This window comes from Chaetura pelagica, unplaced genomic scaffold, assembly GCF_000747805.2.
Source record: "Chaetura pelagica isolate M959 unplaced genomic scaffold, ChaPel_1.0 scaffold85, whole genome shotgun sequence".
Lineage (NCBI taxonomy): Eukaryota > Metazoa > Chordata > Aves > Apodiformes > Apodidae > Chaetura > Chaetura pelagica.
In genome coordinates, this window is record NW_009953505.1 from 4,920,504 (window position 1) to 4,945,352 (window position 24,849).

Below are 24,849 nucleotides of genomic sequence, written 5' to 3' on the forward strand. Positions count from 1 at the left end.
AGCACATAGCCTGTGTTTCTACATGGTATTGGACCTCAGGCTTTCATTTTTCATACAGTCAGTATTTCCATTGACCCCTAATAATTTTAATTTAAAATACAGTATGAGAAAAAACTAAAAATTGATATAATAAATGGAATTTTAAAGGTGTGTGATGTGACTGTGTTGATCAGAAGCTGTGTCTGTATAGTGGATATAAATATATAAAATATGTGTTTATGTATATAAGTTTCTATATCTGCATATAAATGATACAGCTAGACGTTATGTATAGACAGTTACGTAAAGATAGGCATCTTATTCACAGGTAGACATGACATAAGTAAACATTTTTGCTGCTGCAAACTATTTAAAATAATACTTAAAATAGGGCTGGATAGAAAATGTGATGGACTCATCTCAGGTAATTTCTAAAATGCATTCTGTAATTAGAAAACTTGGTATGCTGCTTTTTTTTTCAGTATTGCTTAGCACACTACTTCCATTCATACATGACACATTTTTGGCATCTGGAGAATTAAACACCTGAGTAAGATATTCCAGAAGCAATATAAAGATGTTGCTCATCACTAAAACTGTGTTTCTTTCACCTTTCCTATTTTTTCAGTCATACCGGTATTTCCCGTCAAACATCGAGGTCATTGAGTGGCTTGGAGCCTACTACATTGATACTCAGTTCTGTGAAAAAGCCATCGAGTACTTTGAAAGAGCAGCACTTATCCTGTAAGTGATTATTTTATGCCTATTCAGCTCTTTTGTGATTAGACATCTATAAGCGTAAATAGAGATAAATTAGTTGGATAGCTTTAATAATATAAGCAGGTACCAAATACTTGGGATGCTGTTACATGTTGGTTTACAGTGTGCTTTTGCTCTGGCTGTGCAATTTCAGTGTTAAGTAAGATCCTCCATTAGGCGCAAGATAGTATTAGATATTAGAATCTCATTTCTCTATTCTCGGGGAACAGCTTTCCTGAGCCACCAAGACCTCCTTCTCTGTGACCTTATGGGAAATATTTCCTTTATATTATTTTATCATACAGTGAGGGTTTGATGATTTAGATAAATGCATCTTTTAATTCTTGCTGCATTTCCACTTTTCACATAACTTATACTCCCATAAAAAGGTGATTATAAGTAAGGTATAGAAGTAAGCAAAAACGTGCAGTGCAGAATTGCCAGTGGTCATGGACAATAAGTTAGCAGATCAAATTGATAGTTCAGCAACTGTCATAGTTTGACTCAGGATCGACAGTTAAACCAATGACAATAAGGCCCTCACTCCCCTTCCAACCAAAGTATGGAAGGCAAGAGAGAACAGGAGAGAGACGTTCCAGATTGAAAACTAAACTAGACAGCTTTAATTAAACACTAATGACAAAAGAAAATATGTACAAATATACACAAGTATGTTCAGGAATGTGCAAACCCCTTTCACCTCCCCCCACCTCCAGCAACTCCCCCAGCATCTCCTGAGCTGTGAGCAGTTCTGAAATGCCCCAGAGCTGCTGGAGAGAAGGCAGAGCAGACAGGAGCTGAGGGGAGAGTTGTGAGGGTCAGGAATGCACAGGCCTGGGGTTCAATGGTGAGGGATGGATGGAGTCCTCTCTGGACACCGGCCATGGATGGAAGAGAAGGGCAGAAAAAGGGAGTTGACTTCCTTGATCCCTGAATTTATACCAAGAGCCATGTAAAGATAGGAATGCAATACTTTGTTTGGCCAGTTCTGCCATCTGTCTAGTTGGTTCCTCCCTACAGGAGGGTTGCAGGAATACCTCTTCTGCTCCTTTAGTGTCCAAAGCAGCAGATTCAGCAAGTGGAGCATAGTGTCCTTGGTCGCTCAGCATGCACTATAAACATTTGGACCTTATCAGTTCACTGGCTGGAAAACTTGCTGCTACTTTCAGCAAGTGTGCTGTTTAAAACAGAGTTTATTGAAGAAAAAAAGATCAGTAAAAGGAAAATTAGCTTCATCCTGGCTCAAACCAGGACAGCAACTTAATTGCTTAAATTGTACTTTAGCAGAATATGATGCACATAAGAAAATAAATAAGCCATCTATTTAAATTTTATATCAGAAAAGAAGCTTACCAGGCAAATGGTTAATTAACAAAAAATAGGTAAAATTTAAATCTGTAATTCAGAGTTCAAACAGAATCCTAAAAAGACACACATATGGTCTTTTTATGTGGAAACAAATATTTGTATATATATTCATGAATAATTTATGTTAATAGACCAACTAAAATTCATGTAAGTGAAATTCATTCAAAGTTTGAATTTTTCCATTTTGTGTTTTGAGAAACCTGTTAATCAGGCTAAGCAAAACTCAGGATCGTGATCTCATTAGGATCTAAAATTAGGTGTTCTTTTTTGTTCTTTTGTTCTGTGAATCTGAATTACATGTTTGAACAAGACAGCATGTGAACCAAAAGTGATACAATGTTATTGAAGAAAAGATTATACTGCAAATAGGCTGTTAGAAGTTTAGTAAATACCACTAATTCTGGGTTTGAAATGGGTGTTGAGTTAGAGTAGACATTAATTATGTAAGAGAAAATCCAAGGTTTAAATAAGGATTAAAAATTGGAACAAAAATAAGGATAAAAACACAAACTTCACCCAAATTGTGATATGATTATAAAGAAATAGAGATGTAGATGAGATGAAAATATGCAGGAGACAGGTCACAGAAATCAGAGTGCACAGGTTTGACAGTATTTTCTTTAGTATAAATACTGGCCACCTTAAAACACTGTACTTTAGTCAAGCTATGAGACCACAGATGCTGGCGTTCATGGCCTTCTTAGAAACTTTGGTAAGAAAAGCTGAAACTAAAAAGAATTATTTCATAATCTTGTTTTGGCAAAGATCTAAATATTTTTTATGCTTCGTGTTGAACTCAGTCCCTGAATGAAACATGAAGTATGTCGACTGTAAAGTACTTGCAAATAATCAGCATATGAAATGCTTCATTATTATTTGTGATAGTAATCTATCTGTAATACACAAAAATTATTTCTCTGTGGGATGAGATTGTTAGTAGTAGGTAACAGAACATAAATGTTTCGGTATTTATTTGGCATTAAAAATAGAGTCTAGATAAGCACATTTATAAATATTAATATTGGGTTACGAATTCCTACCAGTTGTAACTGAAGTTATGTTTTAAAGTTGTAACTTTAATTTTGACCCACATTTTTTAGTTTAACATTTTTTAGTGTATTCAGTGTCTTAATCACAATAATGACATGCTAAATTGCATTCTAAGATAACATCTTAGGCAATGAATTGAGAAACAGTTTTCAATTATTTTACATTTTACCAGCATGCACAACTCTATCACTAATAAAAGGAGTTGTGTAGCTAGTGCTGGCTGCTGACAATTTATTGTCTCTAGAATTCTCATACTGACCAGCATAATAAACTTTATTACCGTGTCTGCTTGGCTGCCTTCCTTGTTTTGCAGGAGGCATATTCAACTAAAAGAAAGGTGAAGCAGCTGTCTTTCATAAGCTTGTTTGGCAACTACCAAGCAAACATTATTTGGAGTTAAAGATGGCCTGTGCTGTGACTGGAGGGAAAAATTGGAGAAAATAAGTACAAAACAAATCTGAAAACGTGTGCTTTTGGGATATGCTACAGTTGAATTGTAAGCTACATGAGAAAAGTGCTTTGGCTTATAGAGCATCCTTACACTGTTCACATGAAAATTTCCTAGTTCTTAGACTGTCTTGATAAGACTGAGAAAGGGGTCCAACAGTGTTGTTGTACATGCTTAAACATCTAAAATATTTTATCTGACCCTGTCTATCACCACAAGAAAGAGCAGCTAGGGCGTTGAGGTGATGACACAGAGAAGCCAGAGTTCAAAGCCTAAGTGTGGATTGTGCTTCCTATCAAGGATCCCTTGGGGACACGCACAGGACCCTACATGGGGGACATCTTCAAAATGCAGTGTGGTGTTTTGTTCTCCCCCTTTGTGTGGTTCAGACCCCCATTGTGTGGTACCTCAGGCAAAGATCTCTGCTTCTCATGTCAGGTGTGGAGCACAGAGTCATGAGCAGGAGAAAAATTATGACATAGGACTGAAAATGAGTGTCATTGAGGCCTGAAGGACAGGAACATGATGCAGGGTAAACTGTGTGTGAACTGAGCTGGCTAAGTTTTTCCTAGGAAGGCAATGTGGTAGGTGAGCAATTGCAAGAGTAATTTAATCGTATGTCTTTACTAATGCAATGCAGATTATTTTCCTTATTAGTTGTTTGGCAGTGTGTATGATTTTATTTAATTTCTGTGCAGACCGACACACGTGAAGTGGCAGCTGATGGTTGCCAGTTGCTACAGGAGAAGTGGTAAGTTCTAATAACTTTGTAATTGTTACAGATTTGTAACATTTTTTTGTAAGTGGTAGTAACTGGTTCAGCTTGGAGAAGAGAAGCCTGGAGTTTATATGAAAGGAGTTTATAAGCAAGAGGGAGATAGACTTTTTACAAGGGTTTGTAGTGACAGGACATGGGGTGATGGTTTTAAACTGAAAGAGGTAGACTTAGATTGGACGTAAGGAAGGAATTTTTTGCAATGAGGGTGGTGAGACACTGACACATGTTGCCCAAAGAAGCTGTATGTGCTCCTTTCCTGGAAGTGTTCAAGGACAGGTTGGATGGAGTTTTGAGCTACCTGATCCATTGAGAGATGTTCCTGCCCATGGCAGGGGGGTTGAACTAGGAGGTCTTAAAAAGTCCCTTCCAACCCAAACCTTTCTATAATTCTATTATTTGATTTGTTTACATTGATTCTTTGATTTATTTTTCTTTTGATTTTTTTCTGCCTGATGTGAATACTGGTCCTGAAGTTTATTTGAAAATTCAGTTACATATTATTTTGTTATGAATTTTCTGGGTATGTGTAATAAAACATGGCTTTAGTTTTTAAGTCTAGGAAGCGTGCCTGCACTGACTTTTGCATGAAACACTCCTTGTGCTGTTCAATGAGTAATAAATGAAGAAGGTAATACAGCATAAAGGATCTGCTAAAAGGTTTTTTTAATGTAATTATAGTACCATATGTTCTAACATAAGTAATTAGATTTTAGAGTTGCTTAATTCCAATTCCTTTTTCAAGAGGAGGTATAATTTTTTGGTATTAAAATAGTATTTGCATTACACAGACAAAAGACAGTTTTAATGTGCTGTATTTTCCTACTGAGAATATAATACATCAGTAGGCAAAATGAAAGAGACTAATCTTTCTGGGTTTTTTCATAATTTAAAATGCATTCAAGACACTTGATGATGTAAATTATACTCTTCTTTCTTGCTGTCCCATTTTGTCACTTTCCTTTATGCTTCTTTAGAACTCTGCAGAACAGACAAATGCATTTTCTCACTCTTCTCAGTTACTTAATCCAAGAGTTCAAAATGGAACAGGACCTGGGGAAGTCAGTGAATTAAGAATATTCAGCACCACACAAAACCAGATGGATTAACTGTTTTCCCAGCAAAGAAACACAATTGTTTTGGCTGCTTTTTAGATAATTTATGATTCATGGGCAAAAAAATCCTAATTTATGTTAACACATAGTAGGCCAGTTTGATCTCTGCCTCAGACTTTTTTGTCAGGTATTGTATGGATATGAGGTTTTAGACTTGCAGGGTCTATCAGCCCTTCCTTAGTAATAAAGCAGAGCCAAAATTGAAGGCAAAAGTCTTAAATAATAATTACTTTTGTACCAGATCTGGACACAGGACAGACATAGTCAGTATTCTGATGGAAGTAAGGGTAGGGAGAGCTCAGTTATTACCATTTCTCTTTGACCAATCCATACATTTGGAGCTTCAGATAAGCCCTGGTATGTGTGATATAGCTTGTCTAGTAGATGTGTCATAGGACAGTGGGTTCCTAGAGGCAGGTCAAAACAGGGCAGAAATCAGTAAACTCCTTTTCATGAATTCTTTACAGAGTTATTTGGACTGGTTTTAGATGTTCTTAATTTTTAATGTCAGTAATTTAAAACTGTGAAGTTTGGTTTGATCAAGCTTGGTCCTACAATATTAAACCACATACTCAAACTAAAAGGATGAAGTGATGTTAAACTGTATCTATTTCTCATCAGGTATTCTCTTTTATGTTTGGATATGTGGATAGGAAATTATTTTTTTGTTTGCAGGTAACTACCAGAAAGCTCTAGAGAAATACAAAGTCATTCACAGAAACTTCCCAGAGAATGTTGAATGTAAGTTTTTTCATTGAGTAGTACAATTATCAAAGGAAACTTTGTTACATTGAATATGTGTTAGTAATAGTACGATGTAAGTACTTTCGTATGAAAATATTTTCTGAACTAACATTTTTATGCATGCTAATGCTGTATATTTTCTGTGACAACACTGAAGTGTGATTTAAGAAATATTAGGGTGATGCTGAAGAACAGAGGTTAAAATAAACTTCAACTGTAGCAGATTGGTTGAGTTCTTTCTCATACATACATTCTAAATTTTATAACTGTTTATAACTGTTGTATATATATATTTAAACACACACATATTTACTTCTAGTTTCTGCTAGTTGAAACTCTTGCTGTAAGTTTCTTGATACTAGGAAATGTTACTGGTAAGTCTTACCAAAGCCAAGCCTTCCAAAAGAATGTAGAGTGTGAGATTTTCTTGTGGGGCTTTTAAGAAAAGTCAACAAGTCTCTAGAAATCCATGGGGAATTTCACTAAACTGCAGGAAATATAACTTTGAAAAGTAAGACATTTTTCAGAATTGGTCACACCTGTATTCTAAATGGAAAAGCCCTGTAGAAAACAGGGGTTGTCACTGGTTGTGAAAACATCCTCTTACATCCCACACTGTACCTCACTAATTCCAAAAGATAAGGTTGTCACCAACGAGCCTGTGCTTTTAAATGTGAGAAGAACATTCACTTTGTTTTAAAATAAAATTGTATCATTCTGCTTTAACTACATACTGCTTTTTAAAAGAGGAATCGTACAGCTCTGTTCATACAAGAGAAATTCAGTACTCTGGCTCCTCAAAGTTACAAGCCAAATGTGATGTTCATTTCAGTCACACATACTTGAGACAGGTAGAGTATTTAGTAGACATTTTAGAATGCTGTTATTTTTCTGAGTGTAGTTTCTACAAATTACAAAATGTAGGCAGGAGTTAGCAGCTCCTCAGTAATAACTTAGTATCATTATTAAACTTTCCAGTTTCTAAAATACTTTCCAAATGTCAAGAATTCTGAGCCAGATGAGTTAGTGTGTCTTGTGCTATACATATATCAATGGTATTTGTACTGTTCATGGATATAGACACTGCATCACAGAAAATGTTTAATTATTTGCAAAATACCACTTGCATAGTGATAATCAACTAGAGTCACCTTTTATTCCCAGTTATTTGCATTGTTTGCTGCTCTGTATGTTCAACTCTGTTAGGTTGTACTTGTAGTTTCACCTATTTGTAAGCCTTTTTGTAACAATATTTTGCTTTTCAATTAGGCCTCCGATTTTTAGTTCGTCTCTGCACAGATATGGGGCTGAAAGAAGTCCAGGAGTATATGACAAAGCTCAAGAAAGTGGAAAAATTAAAAGAAATAAGGGAGCAGGTAAGCTTGTTTCTTTCTGTGATTATACAGTATCACTATGCATATAGATGAAGCTAAAGTACTTTAAGATAAAATGTGTTTTAACTTCCTGGTTTAGAAGGGTTGCGTTTTGCAGTTTAGGTTTTTAGTTTTAAATTACCAAGCAGCCCTTGTATCTGTCTGAATGGTTTCTGAGCACCAGATTTTCTAAGATTTTAAAAATTAGTGAATGCTCTGTGGATGTGATGGAAATGCTGGAGCCACCCTCATAATTCAATGTCTCTGGAATGTTGTCTTTCCTACTTATTTGCCAGACTGCATAAAGTGTATTTATGAGCCAAGTAATAATGTGATTATAGGGAGAGCGGTGGTGCCTAAAAATTTGTCCATGCAGTAGAACTCCTTTTTGCTGCATACAAAGCTGCAATATGGACAGGTTACATAGGTACAAGTAAATCATTCATGTTAGTGCTGATTTTTAAACCATTTCTATGAAAAGGTACAGGCTGTGGAAGGTGTGAGATCACAGCTTGTGTTCTGTTCAGAGGAATGTGTGCATGTGCATTCACATGCATCATTTTCTTGCTATTCCTGTGATAAAGTAATGCAAATGTTGAGAATTACACGAAAGTTAGTTTGACCACATAACATCTCTTCATGTTTATTTCATGGCCTGAACTTTCCTAACATGTTTCTGTATTGTTCAGAAAAGAAAAATAAACTACCAGTAAAATATTTAAATATTAAATAGTCTAAGTTATTTAGGATTTTATTAACACAGAAATGATGTTTAAATTATGGGTTGGTTTTTTTCATTCTGACTGCATTGTGTCAAGGGATTTCATTGAGTGGTACCTGAATGACAGAGATATCAATGGAATCCAGTACAGATGGTATCACAAGTTATTGCATAGTTATTTTAGACTGGTCAGACTTAGTGATGATAACTCAGCCAGGATATGGAAATCTCACTCTGTGTGTTACCTTTAAGCATTTGTGTTTAAAAGGCTGGTGACTCTATCCTGTTACAAAACTTACCTTGCAAAGCAGAATCACAGAATGATTTACGTTGGAAGGGACCCTTAAAAATTACCTAGTCCAACCCCCTGTCATAAGCAGGGATATCTTTCACTAGATGAAGTTGCTCAAAGCCCCGTCCAACCTGTCCTGGAAAACTTCCAGGGAGGGACATCCACAGCTTCACTGGGCAACCTGTTCCAGTGTCTCACCACCCTCATAATTTATTTTTTTTCCTTATGTCCAGTCTAATTCTACCCTCTTTCAGTTTCAGTCCTGTCCCTACAGGCCAAGTCCTCATCTTTCCTAATAAACCCCCTTTATATACTGAAAGGCTGCAATGAAGCCTCTCTGAAGCCTTCTCTTCTCCAGGCTCGACAACCCCAAGTCTTTCAGCCTGTCTTCGTAGGAGAGATACTCCAGCCCCTGGATCAATTTCATAGCCCTCCTCTGGACCCATTCCAGAAGCCTGTGTCTTTCTTGTTTTGGGGACCCCACACCTGGATGCAGTAGCCCAGGTGGGGTCTCATGAGAGTGATGTAGAGAGGAGAACAGAGTACCTCTGATGGCACTTCTGATTAATCAAAGCTTTAAGGTAGTTGTGCCTAAATATTTTCCTATAGTGTGTTGCCCAGAAAAGGAAACAGGCTTTTAAATTCAAATAAACTTTTTTCTACTGTAATTTAAAGGAAAACAATTTTATTTTAAACATAGAAAAGGGAAATGTGCAAGGTTTAAGGAGATTCTTGCAGGTCCTTGTGTTGGGGGGGCATGCTCCCATCTCTCTCTTCTGATTCTTGTCTGCCACAGTCTGGAATCTCCCAAGTTCAGTATCCCCTCAAGGAAAGGAACAGCTTTTTCTGCCCACCAAGGAACCCACTGACCTAGTTTTCTTAAAAATCAACTCCACTGCAGATACAATATGAAGGAACAAAAACACTAAGGAAAAAACCCAATACATTAGAGAGCACACTTAGTGTGCTGCTATCCTGTCTTCAAATATTAGAAGTTTTGTATCTTTCTGTGTCAGAATCTGTGTCAGGGCTGTCTTGCAGACAATAGCCCTGCAGTTCCTTTTTGCTATTGGTATTACATTTGGATTCCTATCCCCTAGTTTTGGAGTTGGGGATTTTTTTTGTTTGTGTGGTTGGTTTGTCTGTGTGTGTGGCTTTTTTAGTCTTATGTCTACCATTTGGCTTTGGAAATTACTAAGTATTTTTGTCCTAAGAAATTCCTTCTGTCATCCCTGAGTCATCAACTATACTTTCAAGTTCTAAAATGATCAGATTTTAATATTTCACCACCTAAGTTTCCAATCGGAACACTGGTTTGAGTTAGCAATACCAGATATAGTTTAATTGCTGCTCCCAATTTCAGACTAACCCATGATTTCTTGGTTGCTTCCAGTAAAGAGAAAATCAATACATACTAGCATAATATACCTGCATTTCAAAGTCTACACACAGACTTTCTCTTCCTGTAGAAATATAACAAAATTTGCTATTCTGGCATTGTTTTTCCAGAATAAGTATATCCACATGGAGTTTATACCAAAATAAATATTCTAGAGTACTTATTCCACTCTGTTCTCAAATATGGACAAGTTGTTAAATACTTCCAGCCAAGAATCTGGGAACATCTGTGGGGTTCGTTCCCTATAGAAATTTTTCTCCCTGCTTCTCACAGCATTGGATTTTTACTGTAACCTTCATGTGGTGTTCTTTTTTCTTTTTTTTAACTGGATTAATTTTCCTTTTTCATGTTTCAGTTTAAAAAAAGACAGGTAATAGTGTAAAAGTTCACACAACCTTCTTGACACTGATGTATAAACATATTACTATATATTTCCATTAAGTGGGCTTAATGACTGAGAACCAGGGACTGACTTGGTGTGGTGTGAAGCAGTGATGATAGGAACAAACACTGGGGGTGTCTTACTGCCTTTGCCTTCAGGCATCCACATCTGGACTAATCATCCTAAATTTCTTTTGCAGTCATGGGAGAGAAATTTTAGAGTGGAAATCACTGAACCTACTTTAAATGTCTGCTTTTAATATGGGATGACTTACAAACTACTCACTTGGAACTTTACAGGAATTTGTCATATGCTTAAGCTGTAGTACTTTGGGAGTGAAGTCCCAAGATGTAAATGTCATAAGGCTACTATTGTATAGGGACCACTTCACTCTGGCAGAGGGAAGCTGAGCTTCCACTGGCAGACATGTCAGTCATTCAACATTTGGAGAGTCTGAACATGCTTCCTGAAGGACTGATATATGCTACTTCACTGGACTGTGAATAGGGTATTTAATCCAGAATTCAGAGAACATATTTTAGACTTGAGGATTTCCCAAAATAAATATAAAGTATGAGAAATTCTGGTCCCAGACTGGAATACTCCAAGACCATTTCTGGTTTCATGCTAGGCTCACAGCTTTCCTGTCTGACTCCTGTGAGCTTTGATGTAAGGGTTATTCCTTTTTCTGTTGGCACAAATCTTGAAAGTTCTTCTTCTGTCTCATTCTGACTTTGCCAGAGTCTGTGATATTTTTCCGGTGAAAAATGAGTGAAGAAGCTACAGTAATTGACCTGAGTACATGGTTAGGTAGTGTGCACATGTGTTTTAATCAGATCCTGAATTTGTATTTTGAAATAAGATGAGATTACTTCATTAAGAGCTGAGTGCGTTAAACACCAAGTATTTGTACCTACCCATAAAAAGTCCCTCACTGAGGTGTACCTACTAATAATTTACAAGATACATGCATGAGAAATTTGGTGCTTTGCCAGAAGAAGCCAAGTCTGCCATGTGATACAGAGGTATTGCTTTGATAAACTGTTAAAAGTTTTCAAATAACACAGAAAACCCCACAGCTGGAAGATGTTTATGGTACCTTCCACACTGCAAGAGAGCTGACTTTTTAAACACAGCTTTTAAAGTATTTTCCTTCACCTTTATCTTGCATTTAACACTCAACAGCAAATTAAATTTGGCTGAAAAGTACAGTGCTGTGCCAAGTATTCAAAATTTAAAATCTATAGGGTGAATAGTTCTTTTTATAGGTTTCCTTACTTCCCTCCCTTGAATCTTTACAATAATAAAAGGCTTGTGGGATTTAAGACGTTAATAGGCAGAGGCTACTTTGAACTCGTGCAAGGACGGCTGTGTTGCCTGTTTTTTCAGCTGTACTTTACAGAGGTAGATCTGAACTGTTTTTATGCACATTCCTTGTATAAATTTTACCTGAAGAAAAAAAATTTATTGAGCCATTCTGTTTGAATTTCATAGAACTCTTGTTTTATGTAAACATTAGATTTAACACTGATTTTAAGGACAATTTTTTGTGTTGAAAAAAACAGCTTTATTAGTTACAGTACAGTAAGCCTGCTTTAGTGTTCTTCTACTGTTTATTAATAAGCTCAGTTTTCAATTATTATCTCTAAAGTGTGTCACTGAAGGGGTTTTGTTCTGTTCTTTTTACACCTTTTTCACTGTTCTCCAGCGCATTAAATCTGGCAGAGATGGCAGCGCCCGGAGCCGCAGAGAGGGAAATGCTGGTAGTGGTAAGTACTTAATGCCTCTGTTTAGATATCACATTTGACAGGATCCTAAATAAAGTCGTTTTTCTTGAAGTGTTTGTAAAACCTCCTTACATTCTGAAATGCAAGTACTTCACAAATTTTGCTTCATACTTCTTGATTGTCTCATTGTATGAAACCTCAAGCAGTATAGTAGCATGGATTTGGTCTCAGATTTGTGCTTTACATACAGATTTCAGTGTATTCCTAAAGCTAAATTTCTACTACTTTTTAATGCTGTGGACTTAAACATACCATTAACTTTGGAATATTTACTATAAGGAATAATTTATTACAACAAACGAGAACATGTAAACCATGAAAATTAATTAATTTTGTCTTTAACATGGAGAAAAGCAGATTTTGTGCCCATAATCTAGTCTATTACATTAGGTGTTTGTTACAAGAGGCTATTTTGTACAACTAGCTTGATAATAAGGAGAAGACATCCATACTATTTTTGAGCTCCTTCTTTCCCTCTTCCCAGTAGAGCAGAGCTGAAGTCTTCCATAGTGGAAGGCTTGCTCTCTGACTACTAAGTCTCCTCTCTAGGTTTATAATGCTGACTTTTGTAAATGTAAAACTCCAGCAGTTTAAGCCTGGAAACTGACCTGCTTTGTCTTTCTGCACTAGTTAGTCTGCATATTGCAGAACTAATGATTTTTCCCTCCCATTATTAAATCCATGAAATATTAGTAATGTTAAACCCTGCTGCTGCTCTAAGGAAACTAGCAGACTTTAGCTACTTCAGCCACCTGGAAAAAAATGTATTTTGACCCAAATAGGAAATGGTTTCTTTGTATTCTGCTTTTAGTTTATCTTAATATCAGTGGGTCTCAAAATAAGGTATCCCCTATAAATTCTTAGCTCTCTTCCCTTCCTTTTACAGAGAAAGAATTTATGGACTTAAAAAAAAAAAATTGGCGATTTTATTTTGCCACCTTCATAGCAGTTGCTTTATTACATTTATCAAGTTCTACAGGGTCATGAAAAGTCATGGAAATTACTAGTGTAATCTTCAGATTACCTTAGAATACTGTTAAATTTATGAAGACTGCTCTCCTGGGTTCTCTTAAGGGTTAAGAATGAGTGTTAGATGCTTGAGAGAGATCTCATCCCTTTTTCAGTTCAGTAGTTTCACTAGAGAAACTTCTAAATCATTTATTGATATGTAGAAAAAACACCATTCACCTAGAATTTAATTTTACCTGTTCTGGGCTTCAGGCCAAAGTAATTATTGGGGAGAAATGCCTTGTTTTCCTAACAGAGGGGGATGGAAACATTTCTGGACTCTGCCTTCTTAGACAAGCTCTGTAATCAGCCAGCCAGCTAGAGGTGCCAGCTACACAGCAGTGTGAGACAGCATCTGTCCCTGTTTTCTGTCATACAGTTGAGATCCACTTTGGCTTTATAATAAATAGACATTAAGAGCAACATTGGTAGCAGACAAGAGTACTTACAGCTGTGCAAAACATTGCATTAGGCATACAGGCAAATGGCACAAAGGGCCTCTTCTCTTACAGCTATATTTTGTAATTACCCCTACCCTCATTAGTGAAAAAGGGGCATGTTATTGGGAGAGTGTGAGTCAGTAACTTAGCAAAGGAGGATACCAGTTTGTCAATACTACTTCTAAAGACAGAAGTATCTATGGAAAGTTGTCTCTTTAAAAAAAAATAAAAGTAAGAGTAATCCCCTACCCTCCAAAGTTGAACATGAGGAACTTTGCAAACTCTGATAATTCCAATGCGTTATTCTTTCCCCCCCATAACCAGAGTAACAGGACATAAGAGCATTTAGGATGCTAACATAAAGATGATGAGAGGGTAAGCAGGGTAAGAATTCACCTTGAATTTGTCTTACAAGTAATTCTTAGATTGTTGCTTAAGATACTATGTTACATTTCTGGAAGAATGGAAAAAAACAGAGCTTGGGAACAAGTCTGTCTACAAGCATGTTTCAGAAGTCTCCGTTACACAAATTCAGTGCCATAGAGCCAACCTTTCTGGAAATGACTGGCAAACAAGCAGAGGTACAAAGAAGGTGCTGTATTGAGCCTAGAGTTAACTTTCTGCTGGGATTCCTAATTATAAGTTGTGGTGACATGTACTACTTGTGTATCTATTTTAGAAGGAGTCAAAGACATTATGCATTTTTCAAATAGTAATGTTGACTCTGGGGAACCTTATCAATGAAGAAGCTGCACACTTACAGCAACAGATGTTAAGGACCATGTTGTAGTTTGTCTACCTTTTACAGAGGATGACTTGAGATAAACCTGAAGACCTAAACATTCTTTTGTCCAGTGTTTGGCATTACTCACCTGGGTTATGAGTCTGTATTTTGCAGAAATTTCTGTACATGAGCTGTGTGAAGACACATATGAAATACAAATGTGAGTTATTTTACTTCAGAATATTGGTACACTTTTGAGAAATTAATGGCTTCAGAATGAAAAAAAACACACGACATTTGTATACATTTTAAGATTAATCTTTTCCAGTGGCATTGCCAAGATCCAAAGGGATCATTTTCCTACACTGCAAGAGGGATTTGCATCATTACTGAACCCAGTGAACTATGGAATCCTCCTTAGTTTAGTAGTTAATAGCTAAAGTACTTACTAGCTAAATGAAGTGTGTGTATATGCATTCCAACTATTTTAGGTATGTTACGTTTTATTTTTTTGCTCTTACCAGCTCACTGTCTCTATATGTGCTGACATTCCTAACAGATGTTTTTTGTAACTATGTTGTCCGTATATAGTTATTTATATTAGGAGTATTAATAATTCAGGCTTCCTTGTTTCAGGAAGTGTGATCCAAAACTGCTTTCAGAGAGGAAGTTAAGAGGAAGGAGATCTATGTCAGTAGGGTTTGTACTTAATAGGACACTTACTACTTTACCATTGTAAATTAAAACAGAATATGCATCAGATGAACCAAAGCATAATTTGAAGAATATGATCCGTATATGCATGTATGGTAGAATGGAAAAACGTAGACCAAGAAAACTGACCTTTATATCAGTGTCAGTTAAAGTCTGTTCTTCTCCTGTAAAAAGAATAAGCACTGAATCTAAAATGCCTACTCAAGACTGAACATGTTTTTTTACTTTTATTATAAAAAGTGGAATTTTCTTCTCCCCGCAAATCTCAGATTTATGATTTTGACTCATGTTGGAAGCAGATGACACTGGTACATTCCCTTCAAATTCTCTTTTTTAATTTAAATAAGGAGAAAACAAAAACCAAACCAAAAACCATGAAAGGAGCTAACAGCACATCTGAGTTTAGGCAGTTCTCAGAGATTTCCTTTCCAGTCATCTTTTCTTGTTTTCATTCTCACTTTTTGGTGTTTTGCAATGATGTGATGGTAACATCCAGAATTAGTTAGAGCATTGTGGGGTTTACTACCCTAAGAGGTTTTACTGTTCAATAGCATGAGGCCTTTAACAGATAAGGGAAAGCATGACTTTAAGGAATACGTTAGCATAGCAGTGTTTACTTGGTCTCTGCTTTTGCCCTGCTTTCTGAATGGAGAGTTTTGTATTGGATCAGAAGGGAGTTGTATACTGGCTGAGAGGAGCCATGCAGTCTCGGACAGGAGCCCAAAAAAGCAGTGTTGAATTCAAAAGATGAAAGACTGAGCACTTTGCATTCTTGTTACCTGAGCCTGTCCAGATGAATTTGGGAAGGAAATCATGCAATAATACTTTAGGTGTATTTTCCCTTTTTTCATTTCACCTGTGGTGTTGTCAGCAGAGAAATGGGTACCATCCCAAACAAACATCCTATGTTCAAACAGATTCTACCAGCCCATAGATATTTCCTCATATAATATGGAAGCACATTATAAATGTTAGGGCTATAAGCATCCCAAATAACCTTAACTGGGATAGAGACAAGATATTCTCCTGTTTCCCTTCAGCCTGGACTTCAGGATCATGTTTCCTAGGTTTTGTGTGCGCCTGTTCCTGCCTCATTAATTAGAAATCATTGTGGGATTATTCCATTGGCTGTATGTGAAGAAGAAAAACAAAACAAACCCAAAACAAAACAAACAAATAGGGAAAATATCTGAGTGAACAGAGTATCTTGATCTGTTTTCTGCATCTGAACTCACCTGAGGAGTTAGCTGAACTGACACACCAGAAATGATTCTCATTCAACAGAATTTCAAATAAAAATTAACTGCAATGGAATTAAAAGTTGCATTTGCTTCCCATGCCATTTCTCTGTTCTATTATACTGTTCTGCTTGCTGTACTGAACTTACTGTTGTCTTTGGTCAGACAAACCAAAGCCCCCTCTTCTCCAACATGGTGTCTTCATCCCAATTACAAAGGATAAACTGAGGTGCATTTAAACACATTGTGCGTTTAGTGAAGCATTTGCAGTCTTTAAAAGCATTATCTCCATCACTATGCACTTTGTTACAAAAACGTTTTATAAAGAAGGTAGACTACCAACCTTACCCTTTGATCTCTTTTCCTGATGAGTAAAATAGTACTAAAAATTCTAATTTATGTCCTTTGTGATAATGATGAAATTTCTAATGCTGTAGTCTCATCACTGTGATAGCAACTGGTGAGCTTCCTTTAAAAATAAATATATATAGCATGAATTTTATGGGTTGAAGTGATACACACACGGGTATCTTGCGAAGTAGGAAGTACAGAAACACTTTAAAAGATACAGAATCTTTTTTTATAGACATCACTGCTTAAAATAGGATTATTCCAAAATAGTATTGCTTTTGCAGTATGTTGCTTTGTTCATTATTCTGCTATATAAAATTAACAGGTTTTTTAAAACTTAAGTTTTATACTTTGATTCCTTTTTTTTCCCCTCTAAATTGTATGTGGAGCAATTAGTTAAAATTCTTTCTTGTAGGAAGTTGAACAAATCTGAATGAAGAGAACATAATACACTATAATAAATGCAATATCCAAAATAAAACATTATGGGTATGACTTTTAAATGGATGAGAGGAAGGAGTGCACTAGAGAAGGTATCAGCATGCAGAATATGTTATTAATGTCTTTACATGCATAGGTCCCAGTTAAGGCTAATGAACACAGACTGTGGGGGAAAGAGAATGTCAACATGATAATCCAAATCTCAAGTATAATAATGTTACAGAGTAAATATACTTATAAATCAAATTGTTTGGATATATTGACCAGCTCTGCTTAATCAGTTACTGTTTTTCAACTGAAATCTGAAGCCGCCTTCCGGCAGTCAGTTTGTGTATATGTGTCCACATCATCAACCCCAAGTGAGTACACTGGGACTGACCTCTGCATGAACTACAGTAACAACATACCTTCAAAATAAAAGCACAATAACTACCTAAATAAGGATCATACATTTATTGCAGTGAAGGTTTGCTTAGATACAATTTAGTTCAACAGTGGTCTTCCATTATTCAAAAACTTTGTTTAATTTGGTGGATGCGTTTGTCAGTTACTAGAGTAAAGCAGATAAATTAATTTGCACTTTGAGAAATGTATGTCTGTAGTCCTTTGATTGCAAGTCCATTCGGAGAGGTGTTAACATTCAAAGCTGTACCATTGGTAGAGAAAAACTGAAAAAAAAAGCTTTTCAACCAAAGTTTTTATTATTATCCTTGGTCCAAATGTTAGTCTTGTTTTCTACTGTGTATTACTTTAGTGAAAGTCCGTTCCATTCACATAATCCAAAAGCTGGAATAAAGTGTTTACAATTTTTTTACTGGATTTTAAGGGGGAACAGTGAGTAGAAAATGTAAAACTCACGTCCCAAAAGTAGACATATATGTGATAAAATGCATTAAAAACAATTCCTCCCCTGAAGTTCTCTTCAAGGTAGGATACCAAAATCCTGAAGTCTGTGTTGCGAGCTTATATTCCTTAACATCGGCCAAATTATGTATGTTTGTATGCTGATGATTTATCTGCAAACAGAACTACAAAAAGTAATTTCGATGTAAGATTTAAACTTCTGGCAGATCATGTTATATGGTCAGCAGAATTTTTAATAGCTGCTATATTGGCAGCCAAATCCTGTATCCCATGGCAGAGTTTCAAGAAAAGCCTTAACCCAACTGGCTCAGCTGTGGGTTTGAACTCCCTCAGGTGAAGGAAGGCACTGAAGCCAGACTTAACTTCCTAAGCTGCTGTCTGACGTCTACATGTAATGTTCACAGCCCTTTGGATGAGCCCCCACAATCAAACCTGTTGATTTCGTTCAGTTTCTTCAGATCCTTCATTAAGCATTCGCTGCTTCCATGGAACTTGTCAGTGAGAATTGATCCAAGGGAGGTCAATGCACATTCGAATAGATTTTCCTTGCTTTGAAGTTTTGATGGTAATCTGTGTCTTGTAAACATGTTAACTGTTTGACAGTATTAGATCTTTCTTGGAGCAGAGACATTGTCTTTCAAGTCAGGGCTGAGTAAACTGAAGTCTGCAGTAGTATTTATAGAGAAATAAAAGTTTGTCATCTTTGTGGAAGATCTTTTTTTATTTGTTTTTAAATAGTAACAATATTTATTAAAAGAACATTTATAGTAAATAAGACAATGGAAATGTGTTGCCAAATCCAGAACTTGTAATTAATGTTTGCTGAATGAAACCTATTTTTCTCCTTACAGATGGAGGACTTTTAATAACAGCATTGTTTCATGTTGTACATGAGCATGTTTGTATTTGGCTGCCTGGCATGGCCTACCTTGTAAATACACCAAGCCAAACACAAAACGTTTTCTCCTAGGAGGCAAAAAATGCATGAAAATTTGTTGTAGCAGACAAGATTGAAAGCTTGCTACAAATGTGAAAAAGAGATTCAGAGGTGAACAGAACAAGTGTCTGGAATATTGCTGTGGCAAGAGAATGTTAATCTGATGTTGTCTGGGCACGAGGCAGCCCCTGGAGCCGACACATTCCTTGGGGCCCTGCTGCAAACTGAGCTGCCAGCACAGTGTTTACTGCAAGATGCAGGGCCAGGATGGTCTGTATACATGAACTGTGCCTGCCTGCCATGCAGACAGCACATGACAAATATACTCTTCTAAAAGTTAACATTGTATTTAACCTTGACAGCATTCAACGGGTGTATCATAGTAATATATTAATAAGCACACAGACATATGAAATGTCCATATGCATTGTGACAGTGTTTATATTTACCATGCTTATTTTAACTAAAAAATGTAAGTCTAAATTTATAAGCAACTGAAATGTCAGCATTTGAAGCAGGAATATTTTAATGTGTTTACTCGAAAGTAAATAAGGCTGTATATATTAAAAAAACACAACACAACAAAACCAACTACTACAAAACACATGTGGACATAGTGTCCATTGTGTTTTAATGACCACTATGACAAATGAGTACTGTATCCATCATGAAAAGATGGTTTCATCCAAATCCTGTTTGACAGATAGTTGGTGAATTTATGTTGTTCTTGTATCATCATTTCACAGAACATAGCAACATGTAACTTGTCTTCAACTCTTACTATTTGTTGTTTTTTTTCCCCAGATGGTGGTGGTACCAAAGGGGAAAGACTGAGTGCCAAACTAAAAGATATGCCTGGAACAAGTGAACCCTATGAAAGTAGCAGCAGTAAAGAAATAGGTAAGTGGACAGCTTATACCTTCTTATTTTTATGGTCCTCAAAAAGAAGGAAGATGGAAAAAACATGTATGCAGAATTAGACAATCAGGAGAACATTTTTCCCTATTAAATAAATGTGAAGAATGGCTCTAGCTTCATTGTTCAGAACTCACTATAAAGTAATTGTAAATATTAAGAGATGTGGCCCATGTAAACATTTATTACTTTCAGTATCTCTCTGCTGCTTCCTTTAGTCAGTTCTTGTACTCTGAAGTCGTAAGTTCTTCACTATGATTGAGTTTTCAAAGGGTCCCAAATCCAAGTGGAATGTGGTACTTCTTAAAATGCCCTTCCTTAACCAACTCAGCAGTCTTCCTGTTCCATGCACTTTTCTGAAATCTTTTTCTCACTTAATGACTGTAATAAAATAAAGAAAAAACATTTTTAAGGAAAAGAAGGGAAAAAAAGCTTCTATAAGTAGCACTCAGGTACTTTGCTCTTGTGCCATGCTGCACTTCCCAGATGTGGTATCTTGTTCCTAAGCATTCATGTGCTCTTTCTGATCTGCATTCCAAAGACACCTTACAGACGTGTAATGCTAAAACCCACTCTAGAGTTTGTTTGCAATAAAGCTAAAATTACCTGTAACTGTTTCAAATGTATTTATTTAAACCCTAGATGCCTCCTACACAGATCCACTTGGCCCACAAGCAGAAAGACCAAAAACTGCAGCAAGAAAAAGAGCTGAGGAAGATGACTTCGCTGATGAAGAACTAGGAGATGATTTGCTTCCAGAATAACACAGAACACTTGTAATTTTTTTTTCCTTTTAAAAGTCTTAGCAGGAAAACATTAATCTGTAATTATTTTGTAGTGGGTTTTGATAAAATATTCCTGAACTTGGGATATATGCTATGATATATTAAAAACATGGATTTGAAGTTGCAGTGTCTTTTATAACTTATTTTTTTAAAAAAATGCATAAAAACTACACAGGTATCCAAGGTCATTGCAAACTATATCAAGTGCATAAAGCTTTTGCTTTCAGATATAAGTCAAACAGAATAGGAAACACAGCAGTCTCTAAAATGTCACCTTCCAGTGGGAAATACCTTAAAGCAATGTTGTAAGGTTGAAAGTCCCATATACCTCATCCAAAGCCAGAACTTAAGGCCTGTGAGTTGACTTTTGAAAATGTTGGATATGACCTTGCTTATCCTTAAGGCCCCAGTTCAGCAAAGTCCTTAATACTAATACTGAAGAAAGCATCTTAATTTTAGTCTGTGCTTAGCTGAGCTAAGGCCATTTTGCAGTCTCTCGGCAATCTCTTAAGTATTTTTGCAATTACAAATATGAGGGGGTTTTTAATTTCAAATGGTCAGAGTGGGCAGGATTTCAATCGAGTTTGCTCAGAATTTCTAATTAGATTTCAGGTTTTTAATCTTATACTGGGGATCTGTGACTAAACAGAGGTAGCCTTGTACAGCCTAGATTGAGTACGTGCAAAGAAGTAAGTTACAGAAATCAGAATTTTCCTTATGAACTGAACAAATTTGATCTGAAATCACTGAGACGTTAAATAGGAATATGGGGTTCCTGATTTATATCACTTTGGGAGATAAAAATATTAGTTAGGTGTTCAGAATTTCCTAATAAATACTTACAAAACTAGAACACTGGGGTGGCAGGGACTTGTTTTTAAAATGTTGGTGTGAGTTTGGTTTAATAGTTAAATTTTAGTTGTTATACTTTGAAAGGCAAGGATTCAGTCTTCTAATATTTCCAATGCTCATCCTCAGTATTGGTGCTTAAAGTGCTTCCTGGCTGGTGGCACAGTAAGTTCTCTTCCTATCTTCATAAAATGTTCTTTTCAACTTTTTAAAGTGTGTGCTTGGTGTCATAAGATGTGTCTGCAAGTGGTCAGCAATATTTCCTTAAGAGCACACCTGTAGGAGTGGGTTTCATGTTACAGTTAATGGACTGCTTGACATGGAATGTGTTTCTCCTGATACTGGTGCAGCACTCAGCCTAGGACTGCACCAGCTTCTGCTTGGTGGTATGAGCAGAGCACATTCAAGTGTGGTTGATGGCACATCCTGAGGAGCTCACCAAATAGAGAAGACACGCTGAGCTTTGGGGCTTAATCCTCCTAGTGGATAGAAAATAGCATGCGAAGGAAGTGGATGTCACTTCTCTTATTTCTGCAAGTCTCTCTGGTGCTGCTGTTTTCTCTTAGCAGCATGACAGAAAGGAAAAAGGATGACCTCTACTGCTGGTAGGGGCAGAAGGGGAAAGAATGGATGACTTATGTGGCTAAAGAACTTGGATACCACACTGCAATGCTAGTATGTCAAATCAGAGCAGTCTTTGGCTTTTTGACTGTTCAGCTCAGGTCAGGAGACCGTCTGTGTCTTTTAGAAAGAGAAACACAGAAATACGTTGTCTCTTTTGCAGCTGGTAAATCCCCACTTTCATTGCAGACTTTACCATTTTACTTTTTTCTACTTCTTGGCAGTAGACCAAAGACAGTGTATGCCTGGAAACACGGAGTCTGTGCTGTTGTCAGCTGGGTATATTCTGGGTCTGTTATAGAGCTGGAAGGAATCCTGCCTCTGCCACTGGGCAGCCCTTATCTCTTCACCTACAGACCCACCACTGCCAAAACCTTGGCACTGACACCCAACACCAGAGTGTATATTTTTAATATTTTCAAAAGGATAAAGAAGGAGAGATGGAAAGGCAACTGAGATGAACAATTCTCAGAGAAGGGCTCATGCAGATGTCTTAAGCTGGGTCCCAAGTGTGACCATCAGGTTTTGCTTGCCTGACGTTCAGTGCTGCCGTATCGACTGCTCTGGTCATGGGATGGCATGTCGCTGGGTATCATGGTAGGTTTTTTTCTGTCAGGCTTACAGTCTTGGAAGACCTGGACCTCTAGGATGAAGCCTGCCAGGCAGGAGGGAGCATTTTCAGCTACACAGCCTGCTGTGGAATGAGGTATTTGATTAATCATAATGAAAGAAAGTATTTGGGACCATGGTAGGGAGTACAGATCAATGTGTGAAATGGGACAAAGAAGAAGACGGATAAGCTACTGTCATGGTCTTCTAACACAAAATGATTTGAATTGAGCATCTAATCAAACATTGCAACGGCATAGATGTGTCCAGGATAAAGCTGCACAAATCACCAGTAATTTGGAATGTGGTTTACAGGCAGACTCAATCTTAGGAACACTCCTATGGATGTCAGAGAGATTTTAATCAGCAGCAGTTTCTCAGTTCAGTTTGCCCAGATGCCTGACTGAACATTATGTAAAATTCTGTGTTTTACAAAGCATTGCACTTTTGTTCCACTCCTGCCCAAACAACCAGGAACACGTTGTTCCCTATACCATGAGGATCTGATTATATAATGCACTGAGTTATGATGCATTTGCATTTTATTTTATTTTGCAAGCACTGTTGAGCTTATTCTGAACCGACAGAAAGCCGTGTGATCCAGCTCCAACACTGGAATACTAAGTCCTGCTCACAGTCAGAATTACTTAGCCCAGGTTTAGCTCCTTCAAAGCCATGTTAACTAGGGCCACATCTCTACTAGAATTGCAGTACTGTGTGACAGAGTGTGACATTCCACCTGGACTCAAGGCTGGATTGTGATCCCTGAGAGGGTCTAATATAACAGGAAGCCATTTGGTGCATGTCCAAAGTGCAGAATCACCTCTCTCGATCTGCTGGCCACCCTTCTTTTCATACAGTCCAAGATGCAGCTGGTCTCTATGCTGCAATTGCACATTGGTGGCTCCTGTCCAGCTTTTTATCTCCACTAGTACCCCTAGGTTTTTCCACAGAGCTGCTCTCTAGCATATCTTCTCCCATCCTGTATTCATATCTCTGGTTGCCCTGGCCCGGGTGCAGGACCCTGCACTTGGCCTTGTTGAACCTCATGAGTTTCACCTGGGCCCACTTCTCCAGCTTGTCCAGATCCCTCTGGATGGCATCCCATCCCTCTGGCATATTGACTGCACCACCCAGCTTGGTGTCATCAGCAAGCCTGCTGAGAGTGCTCTCAATGCCACTGTCGATATCATTAATTAAGATAATAAGCAACACTGTTCCCAGTATGGACTCCTGGGGACACCACTTGTCACCACTTGCAATCTGGACATTGAGCCATTGACCACTACTGTAGATGAGGTCATCCAGCCAATTCCCTATCCACTGAACAGTCCACCCATTAAACCCATATCTCTTCAACTTAGAGAGATGGGTGTTGTGGGGGACTATGTCAAAGACCTTGCAGAAGTCCAGTTAAATGACATCCATTGGTCTTCCCTTGTCCACTGATGCTGTCACTCCACTGTAGAAAGCCACTGGGTTGGTCAGGCAGGATTTGCCTCTAGTAAAGCCATGCTGGCTGTTCTGAGTCACCTTCTTGTCCTCCATGTGCCTTAGCATGTCTTCTAGGAGGATCTGTTCCATGATCTTCCCAGGCACAGAGGTGAGGCTGACAGGTCAGTAGTTCCCAGGGTCCTCCTCTCTATCCTTTTTGAATATGGATGTAATATTTCCCTTTTTCCAGTCACCAGGGACTTCACCTGACTGCCGTGACTTTTCAAGTATCATGGAGAGTGGCCTGGCAACTCCACCAGCCACTTCCTTCAGGACTCTGGGATGCATCTCATCAGGTCCCATGGACTTGGTTTCACGTTCCTCAGATGGCCAGGAACCTTGTCTTCGCTTATGGTCAGAGGGACTTTGTCTCCCTGGTCTCTGTCCTGTGGGCCATCACCAAAAGACCCATGAGAAGAGGGGTTGCCAGTGAAGGCAGTGAGGCAAAAAAAGTTGTTGAGAATCTCAAGAGTCCAGACTGCAGCAATCCCTTCCTCACGTAGCCAGAGCTGTGCTATTTTCAGCTGTAAAACCCCACGTTTCTCCTCATCAGCCTCAATGCCTCGGCTCCTCTAGGGCCCAAACCACCCTGGCTCTGCCTCAACCCGTGCCCTGGCCTCGCGGGTGCCGCTCGGGGCTCCGGGTTCCAGAGGATCCCGGCTCATCC

The 24,849-nt window shown here is 37.6% G+C and overlaps 1 protein-coding gene across 1 annotated transcript in view; it reads left to right on the plus strand.

Annotated features, from left to right (window-relative positions):
• The window catches only part of IFT88 (intraflagellar transport 88), a 43,286-nt gene extending 22,698 nt beyond the window's left edge, over positions 1-20,588 (plus strand). The window contains exons 19-25 of the mRNA XM_009999404.1: positions 608-723; positions 4,303-4,355; positions 6,170-6,235; positions 7,508-7,614; positions 12,114-12,174; positions 19,714-19,809; positions 20,467-20,588. Coding sequence (XP_009997706.1) covers positions 608-723; positions 4,303-4,355; positions 6,170-6,235; positions 7,508-7,614; positions 12,114-12,174; positions 19,714-19,809; positions 20,467-20,588 — 621 coding nt within the window. The remainder of the gene's footprint in view (positions 1-607; positions 724-4,302; positions 4,356-6,169; positions 6,236-7,507; positions 7,615-12,113; positions 12,175-19,713; positions 19,810-20,466) is intronic.
• Positions 20,589-24,849: the final 4,261 nt, after the last annotated feature.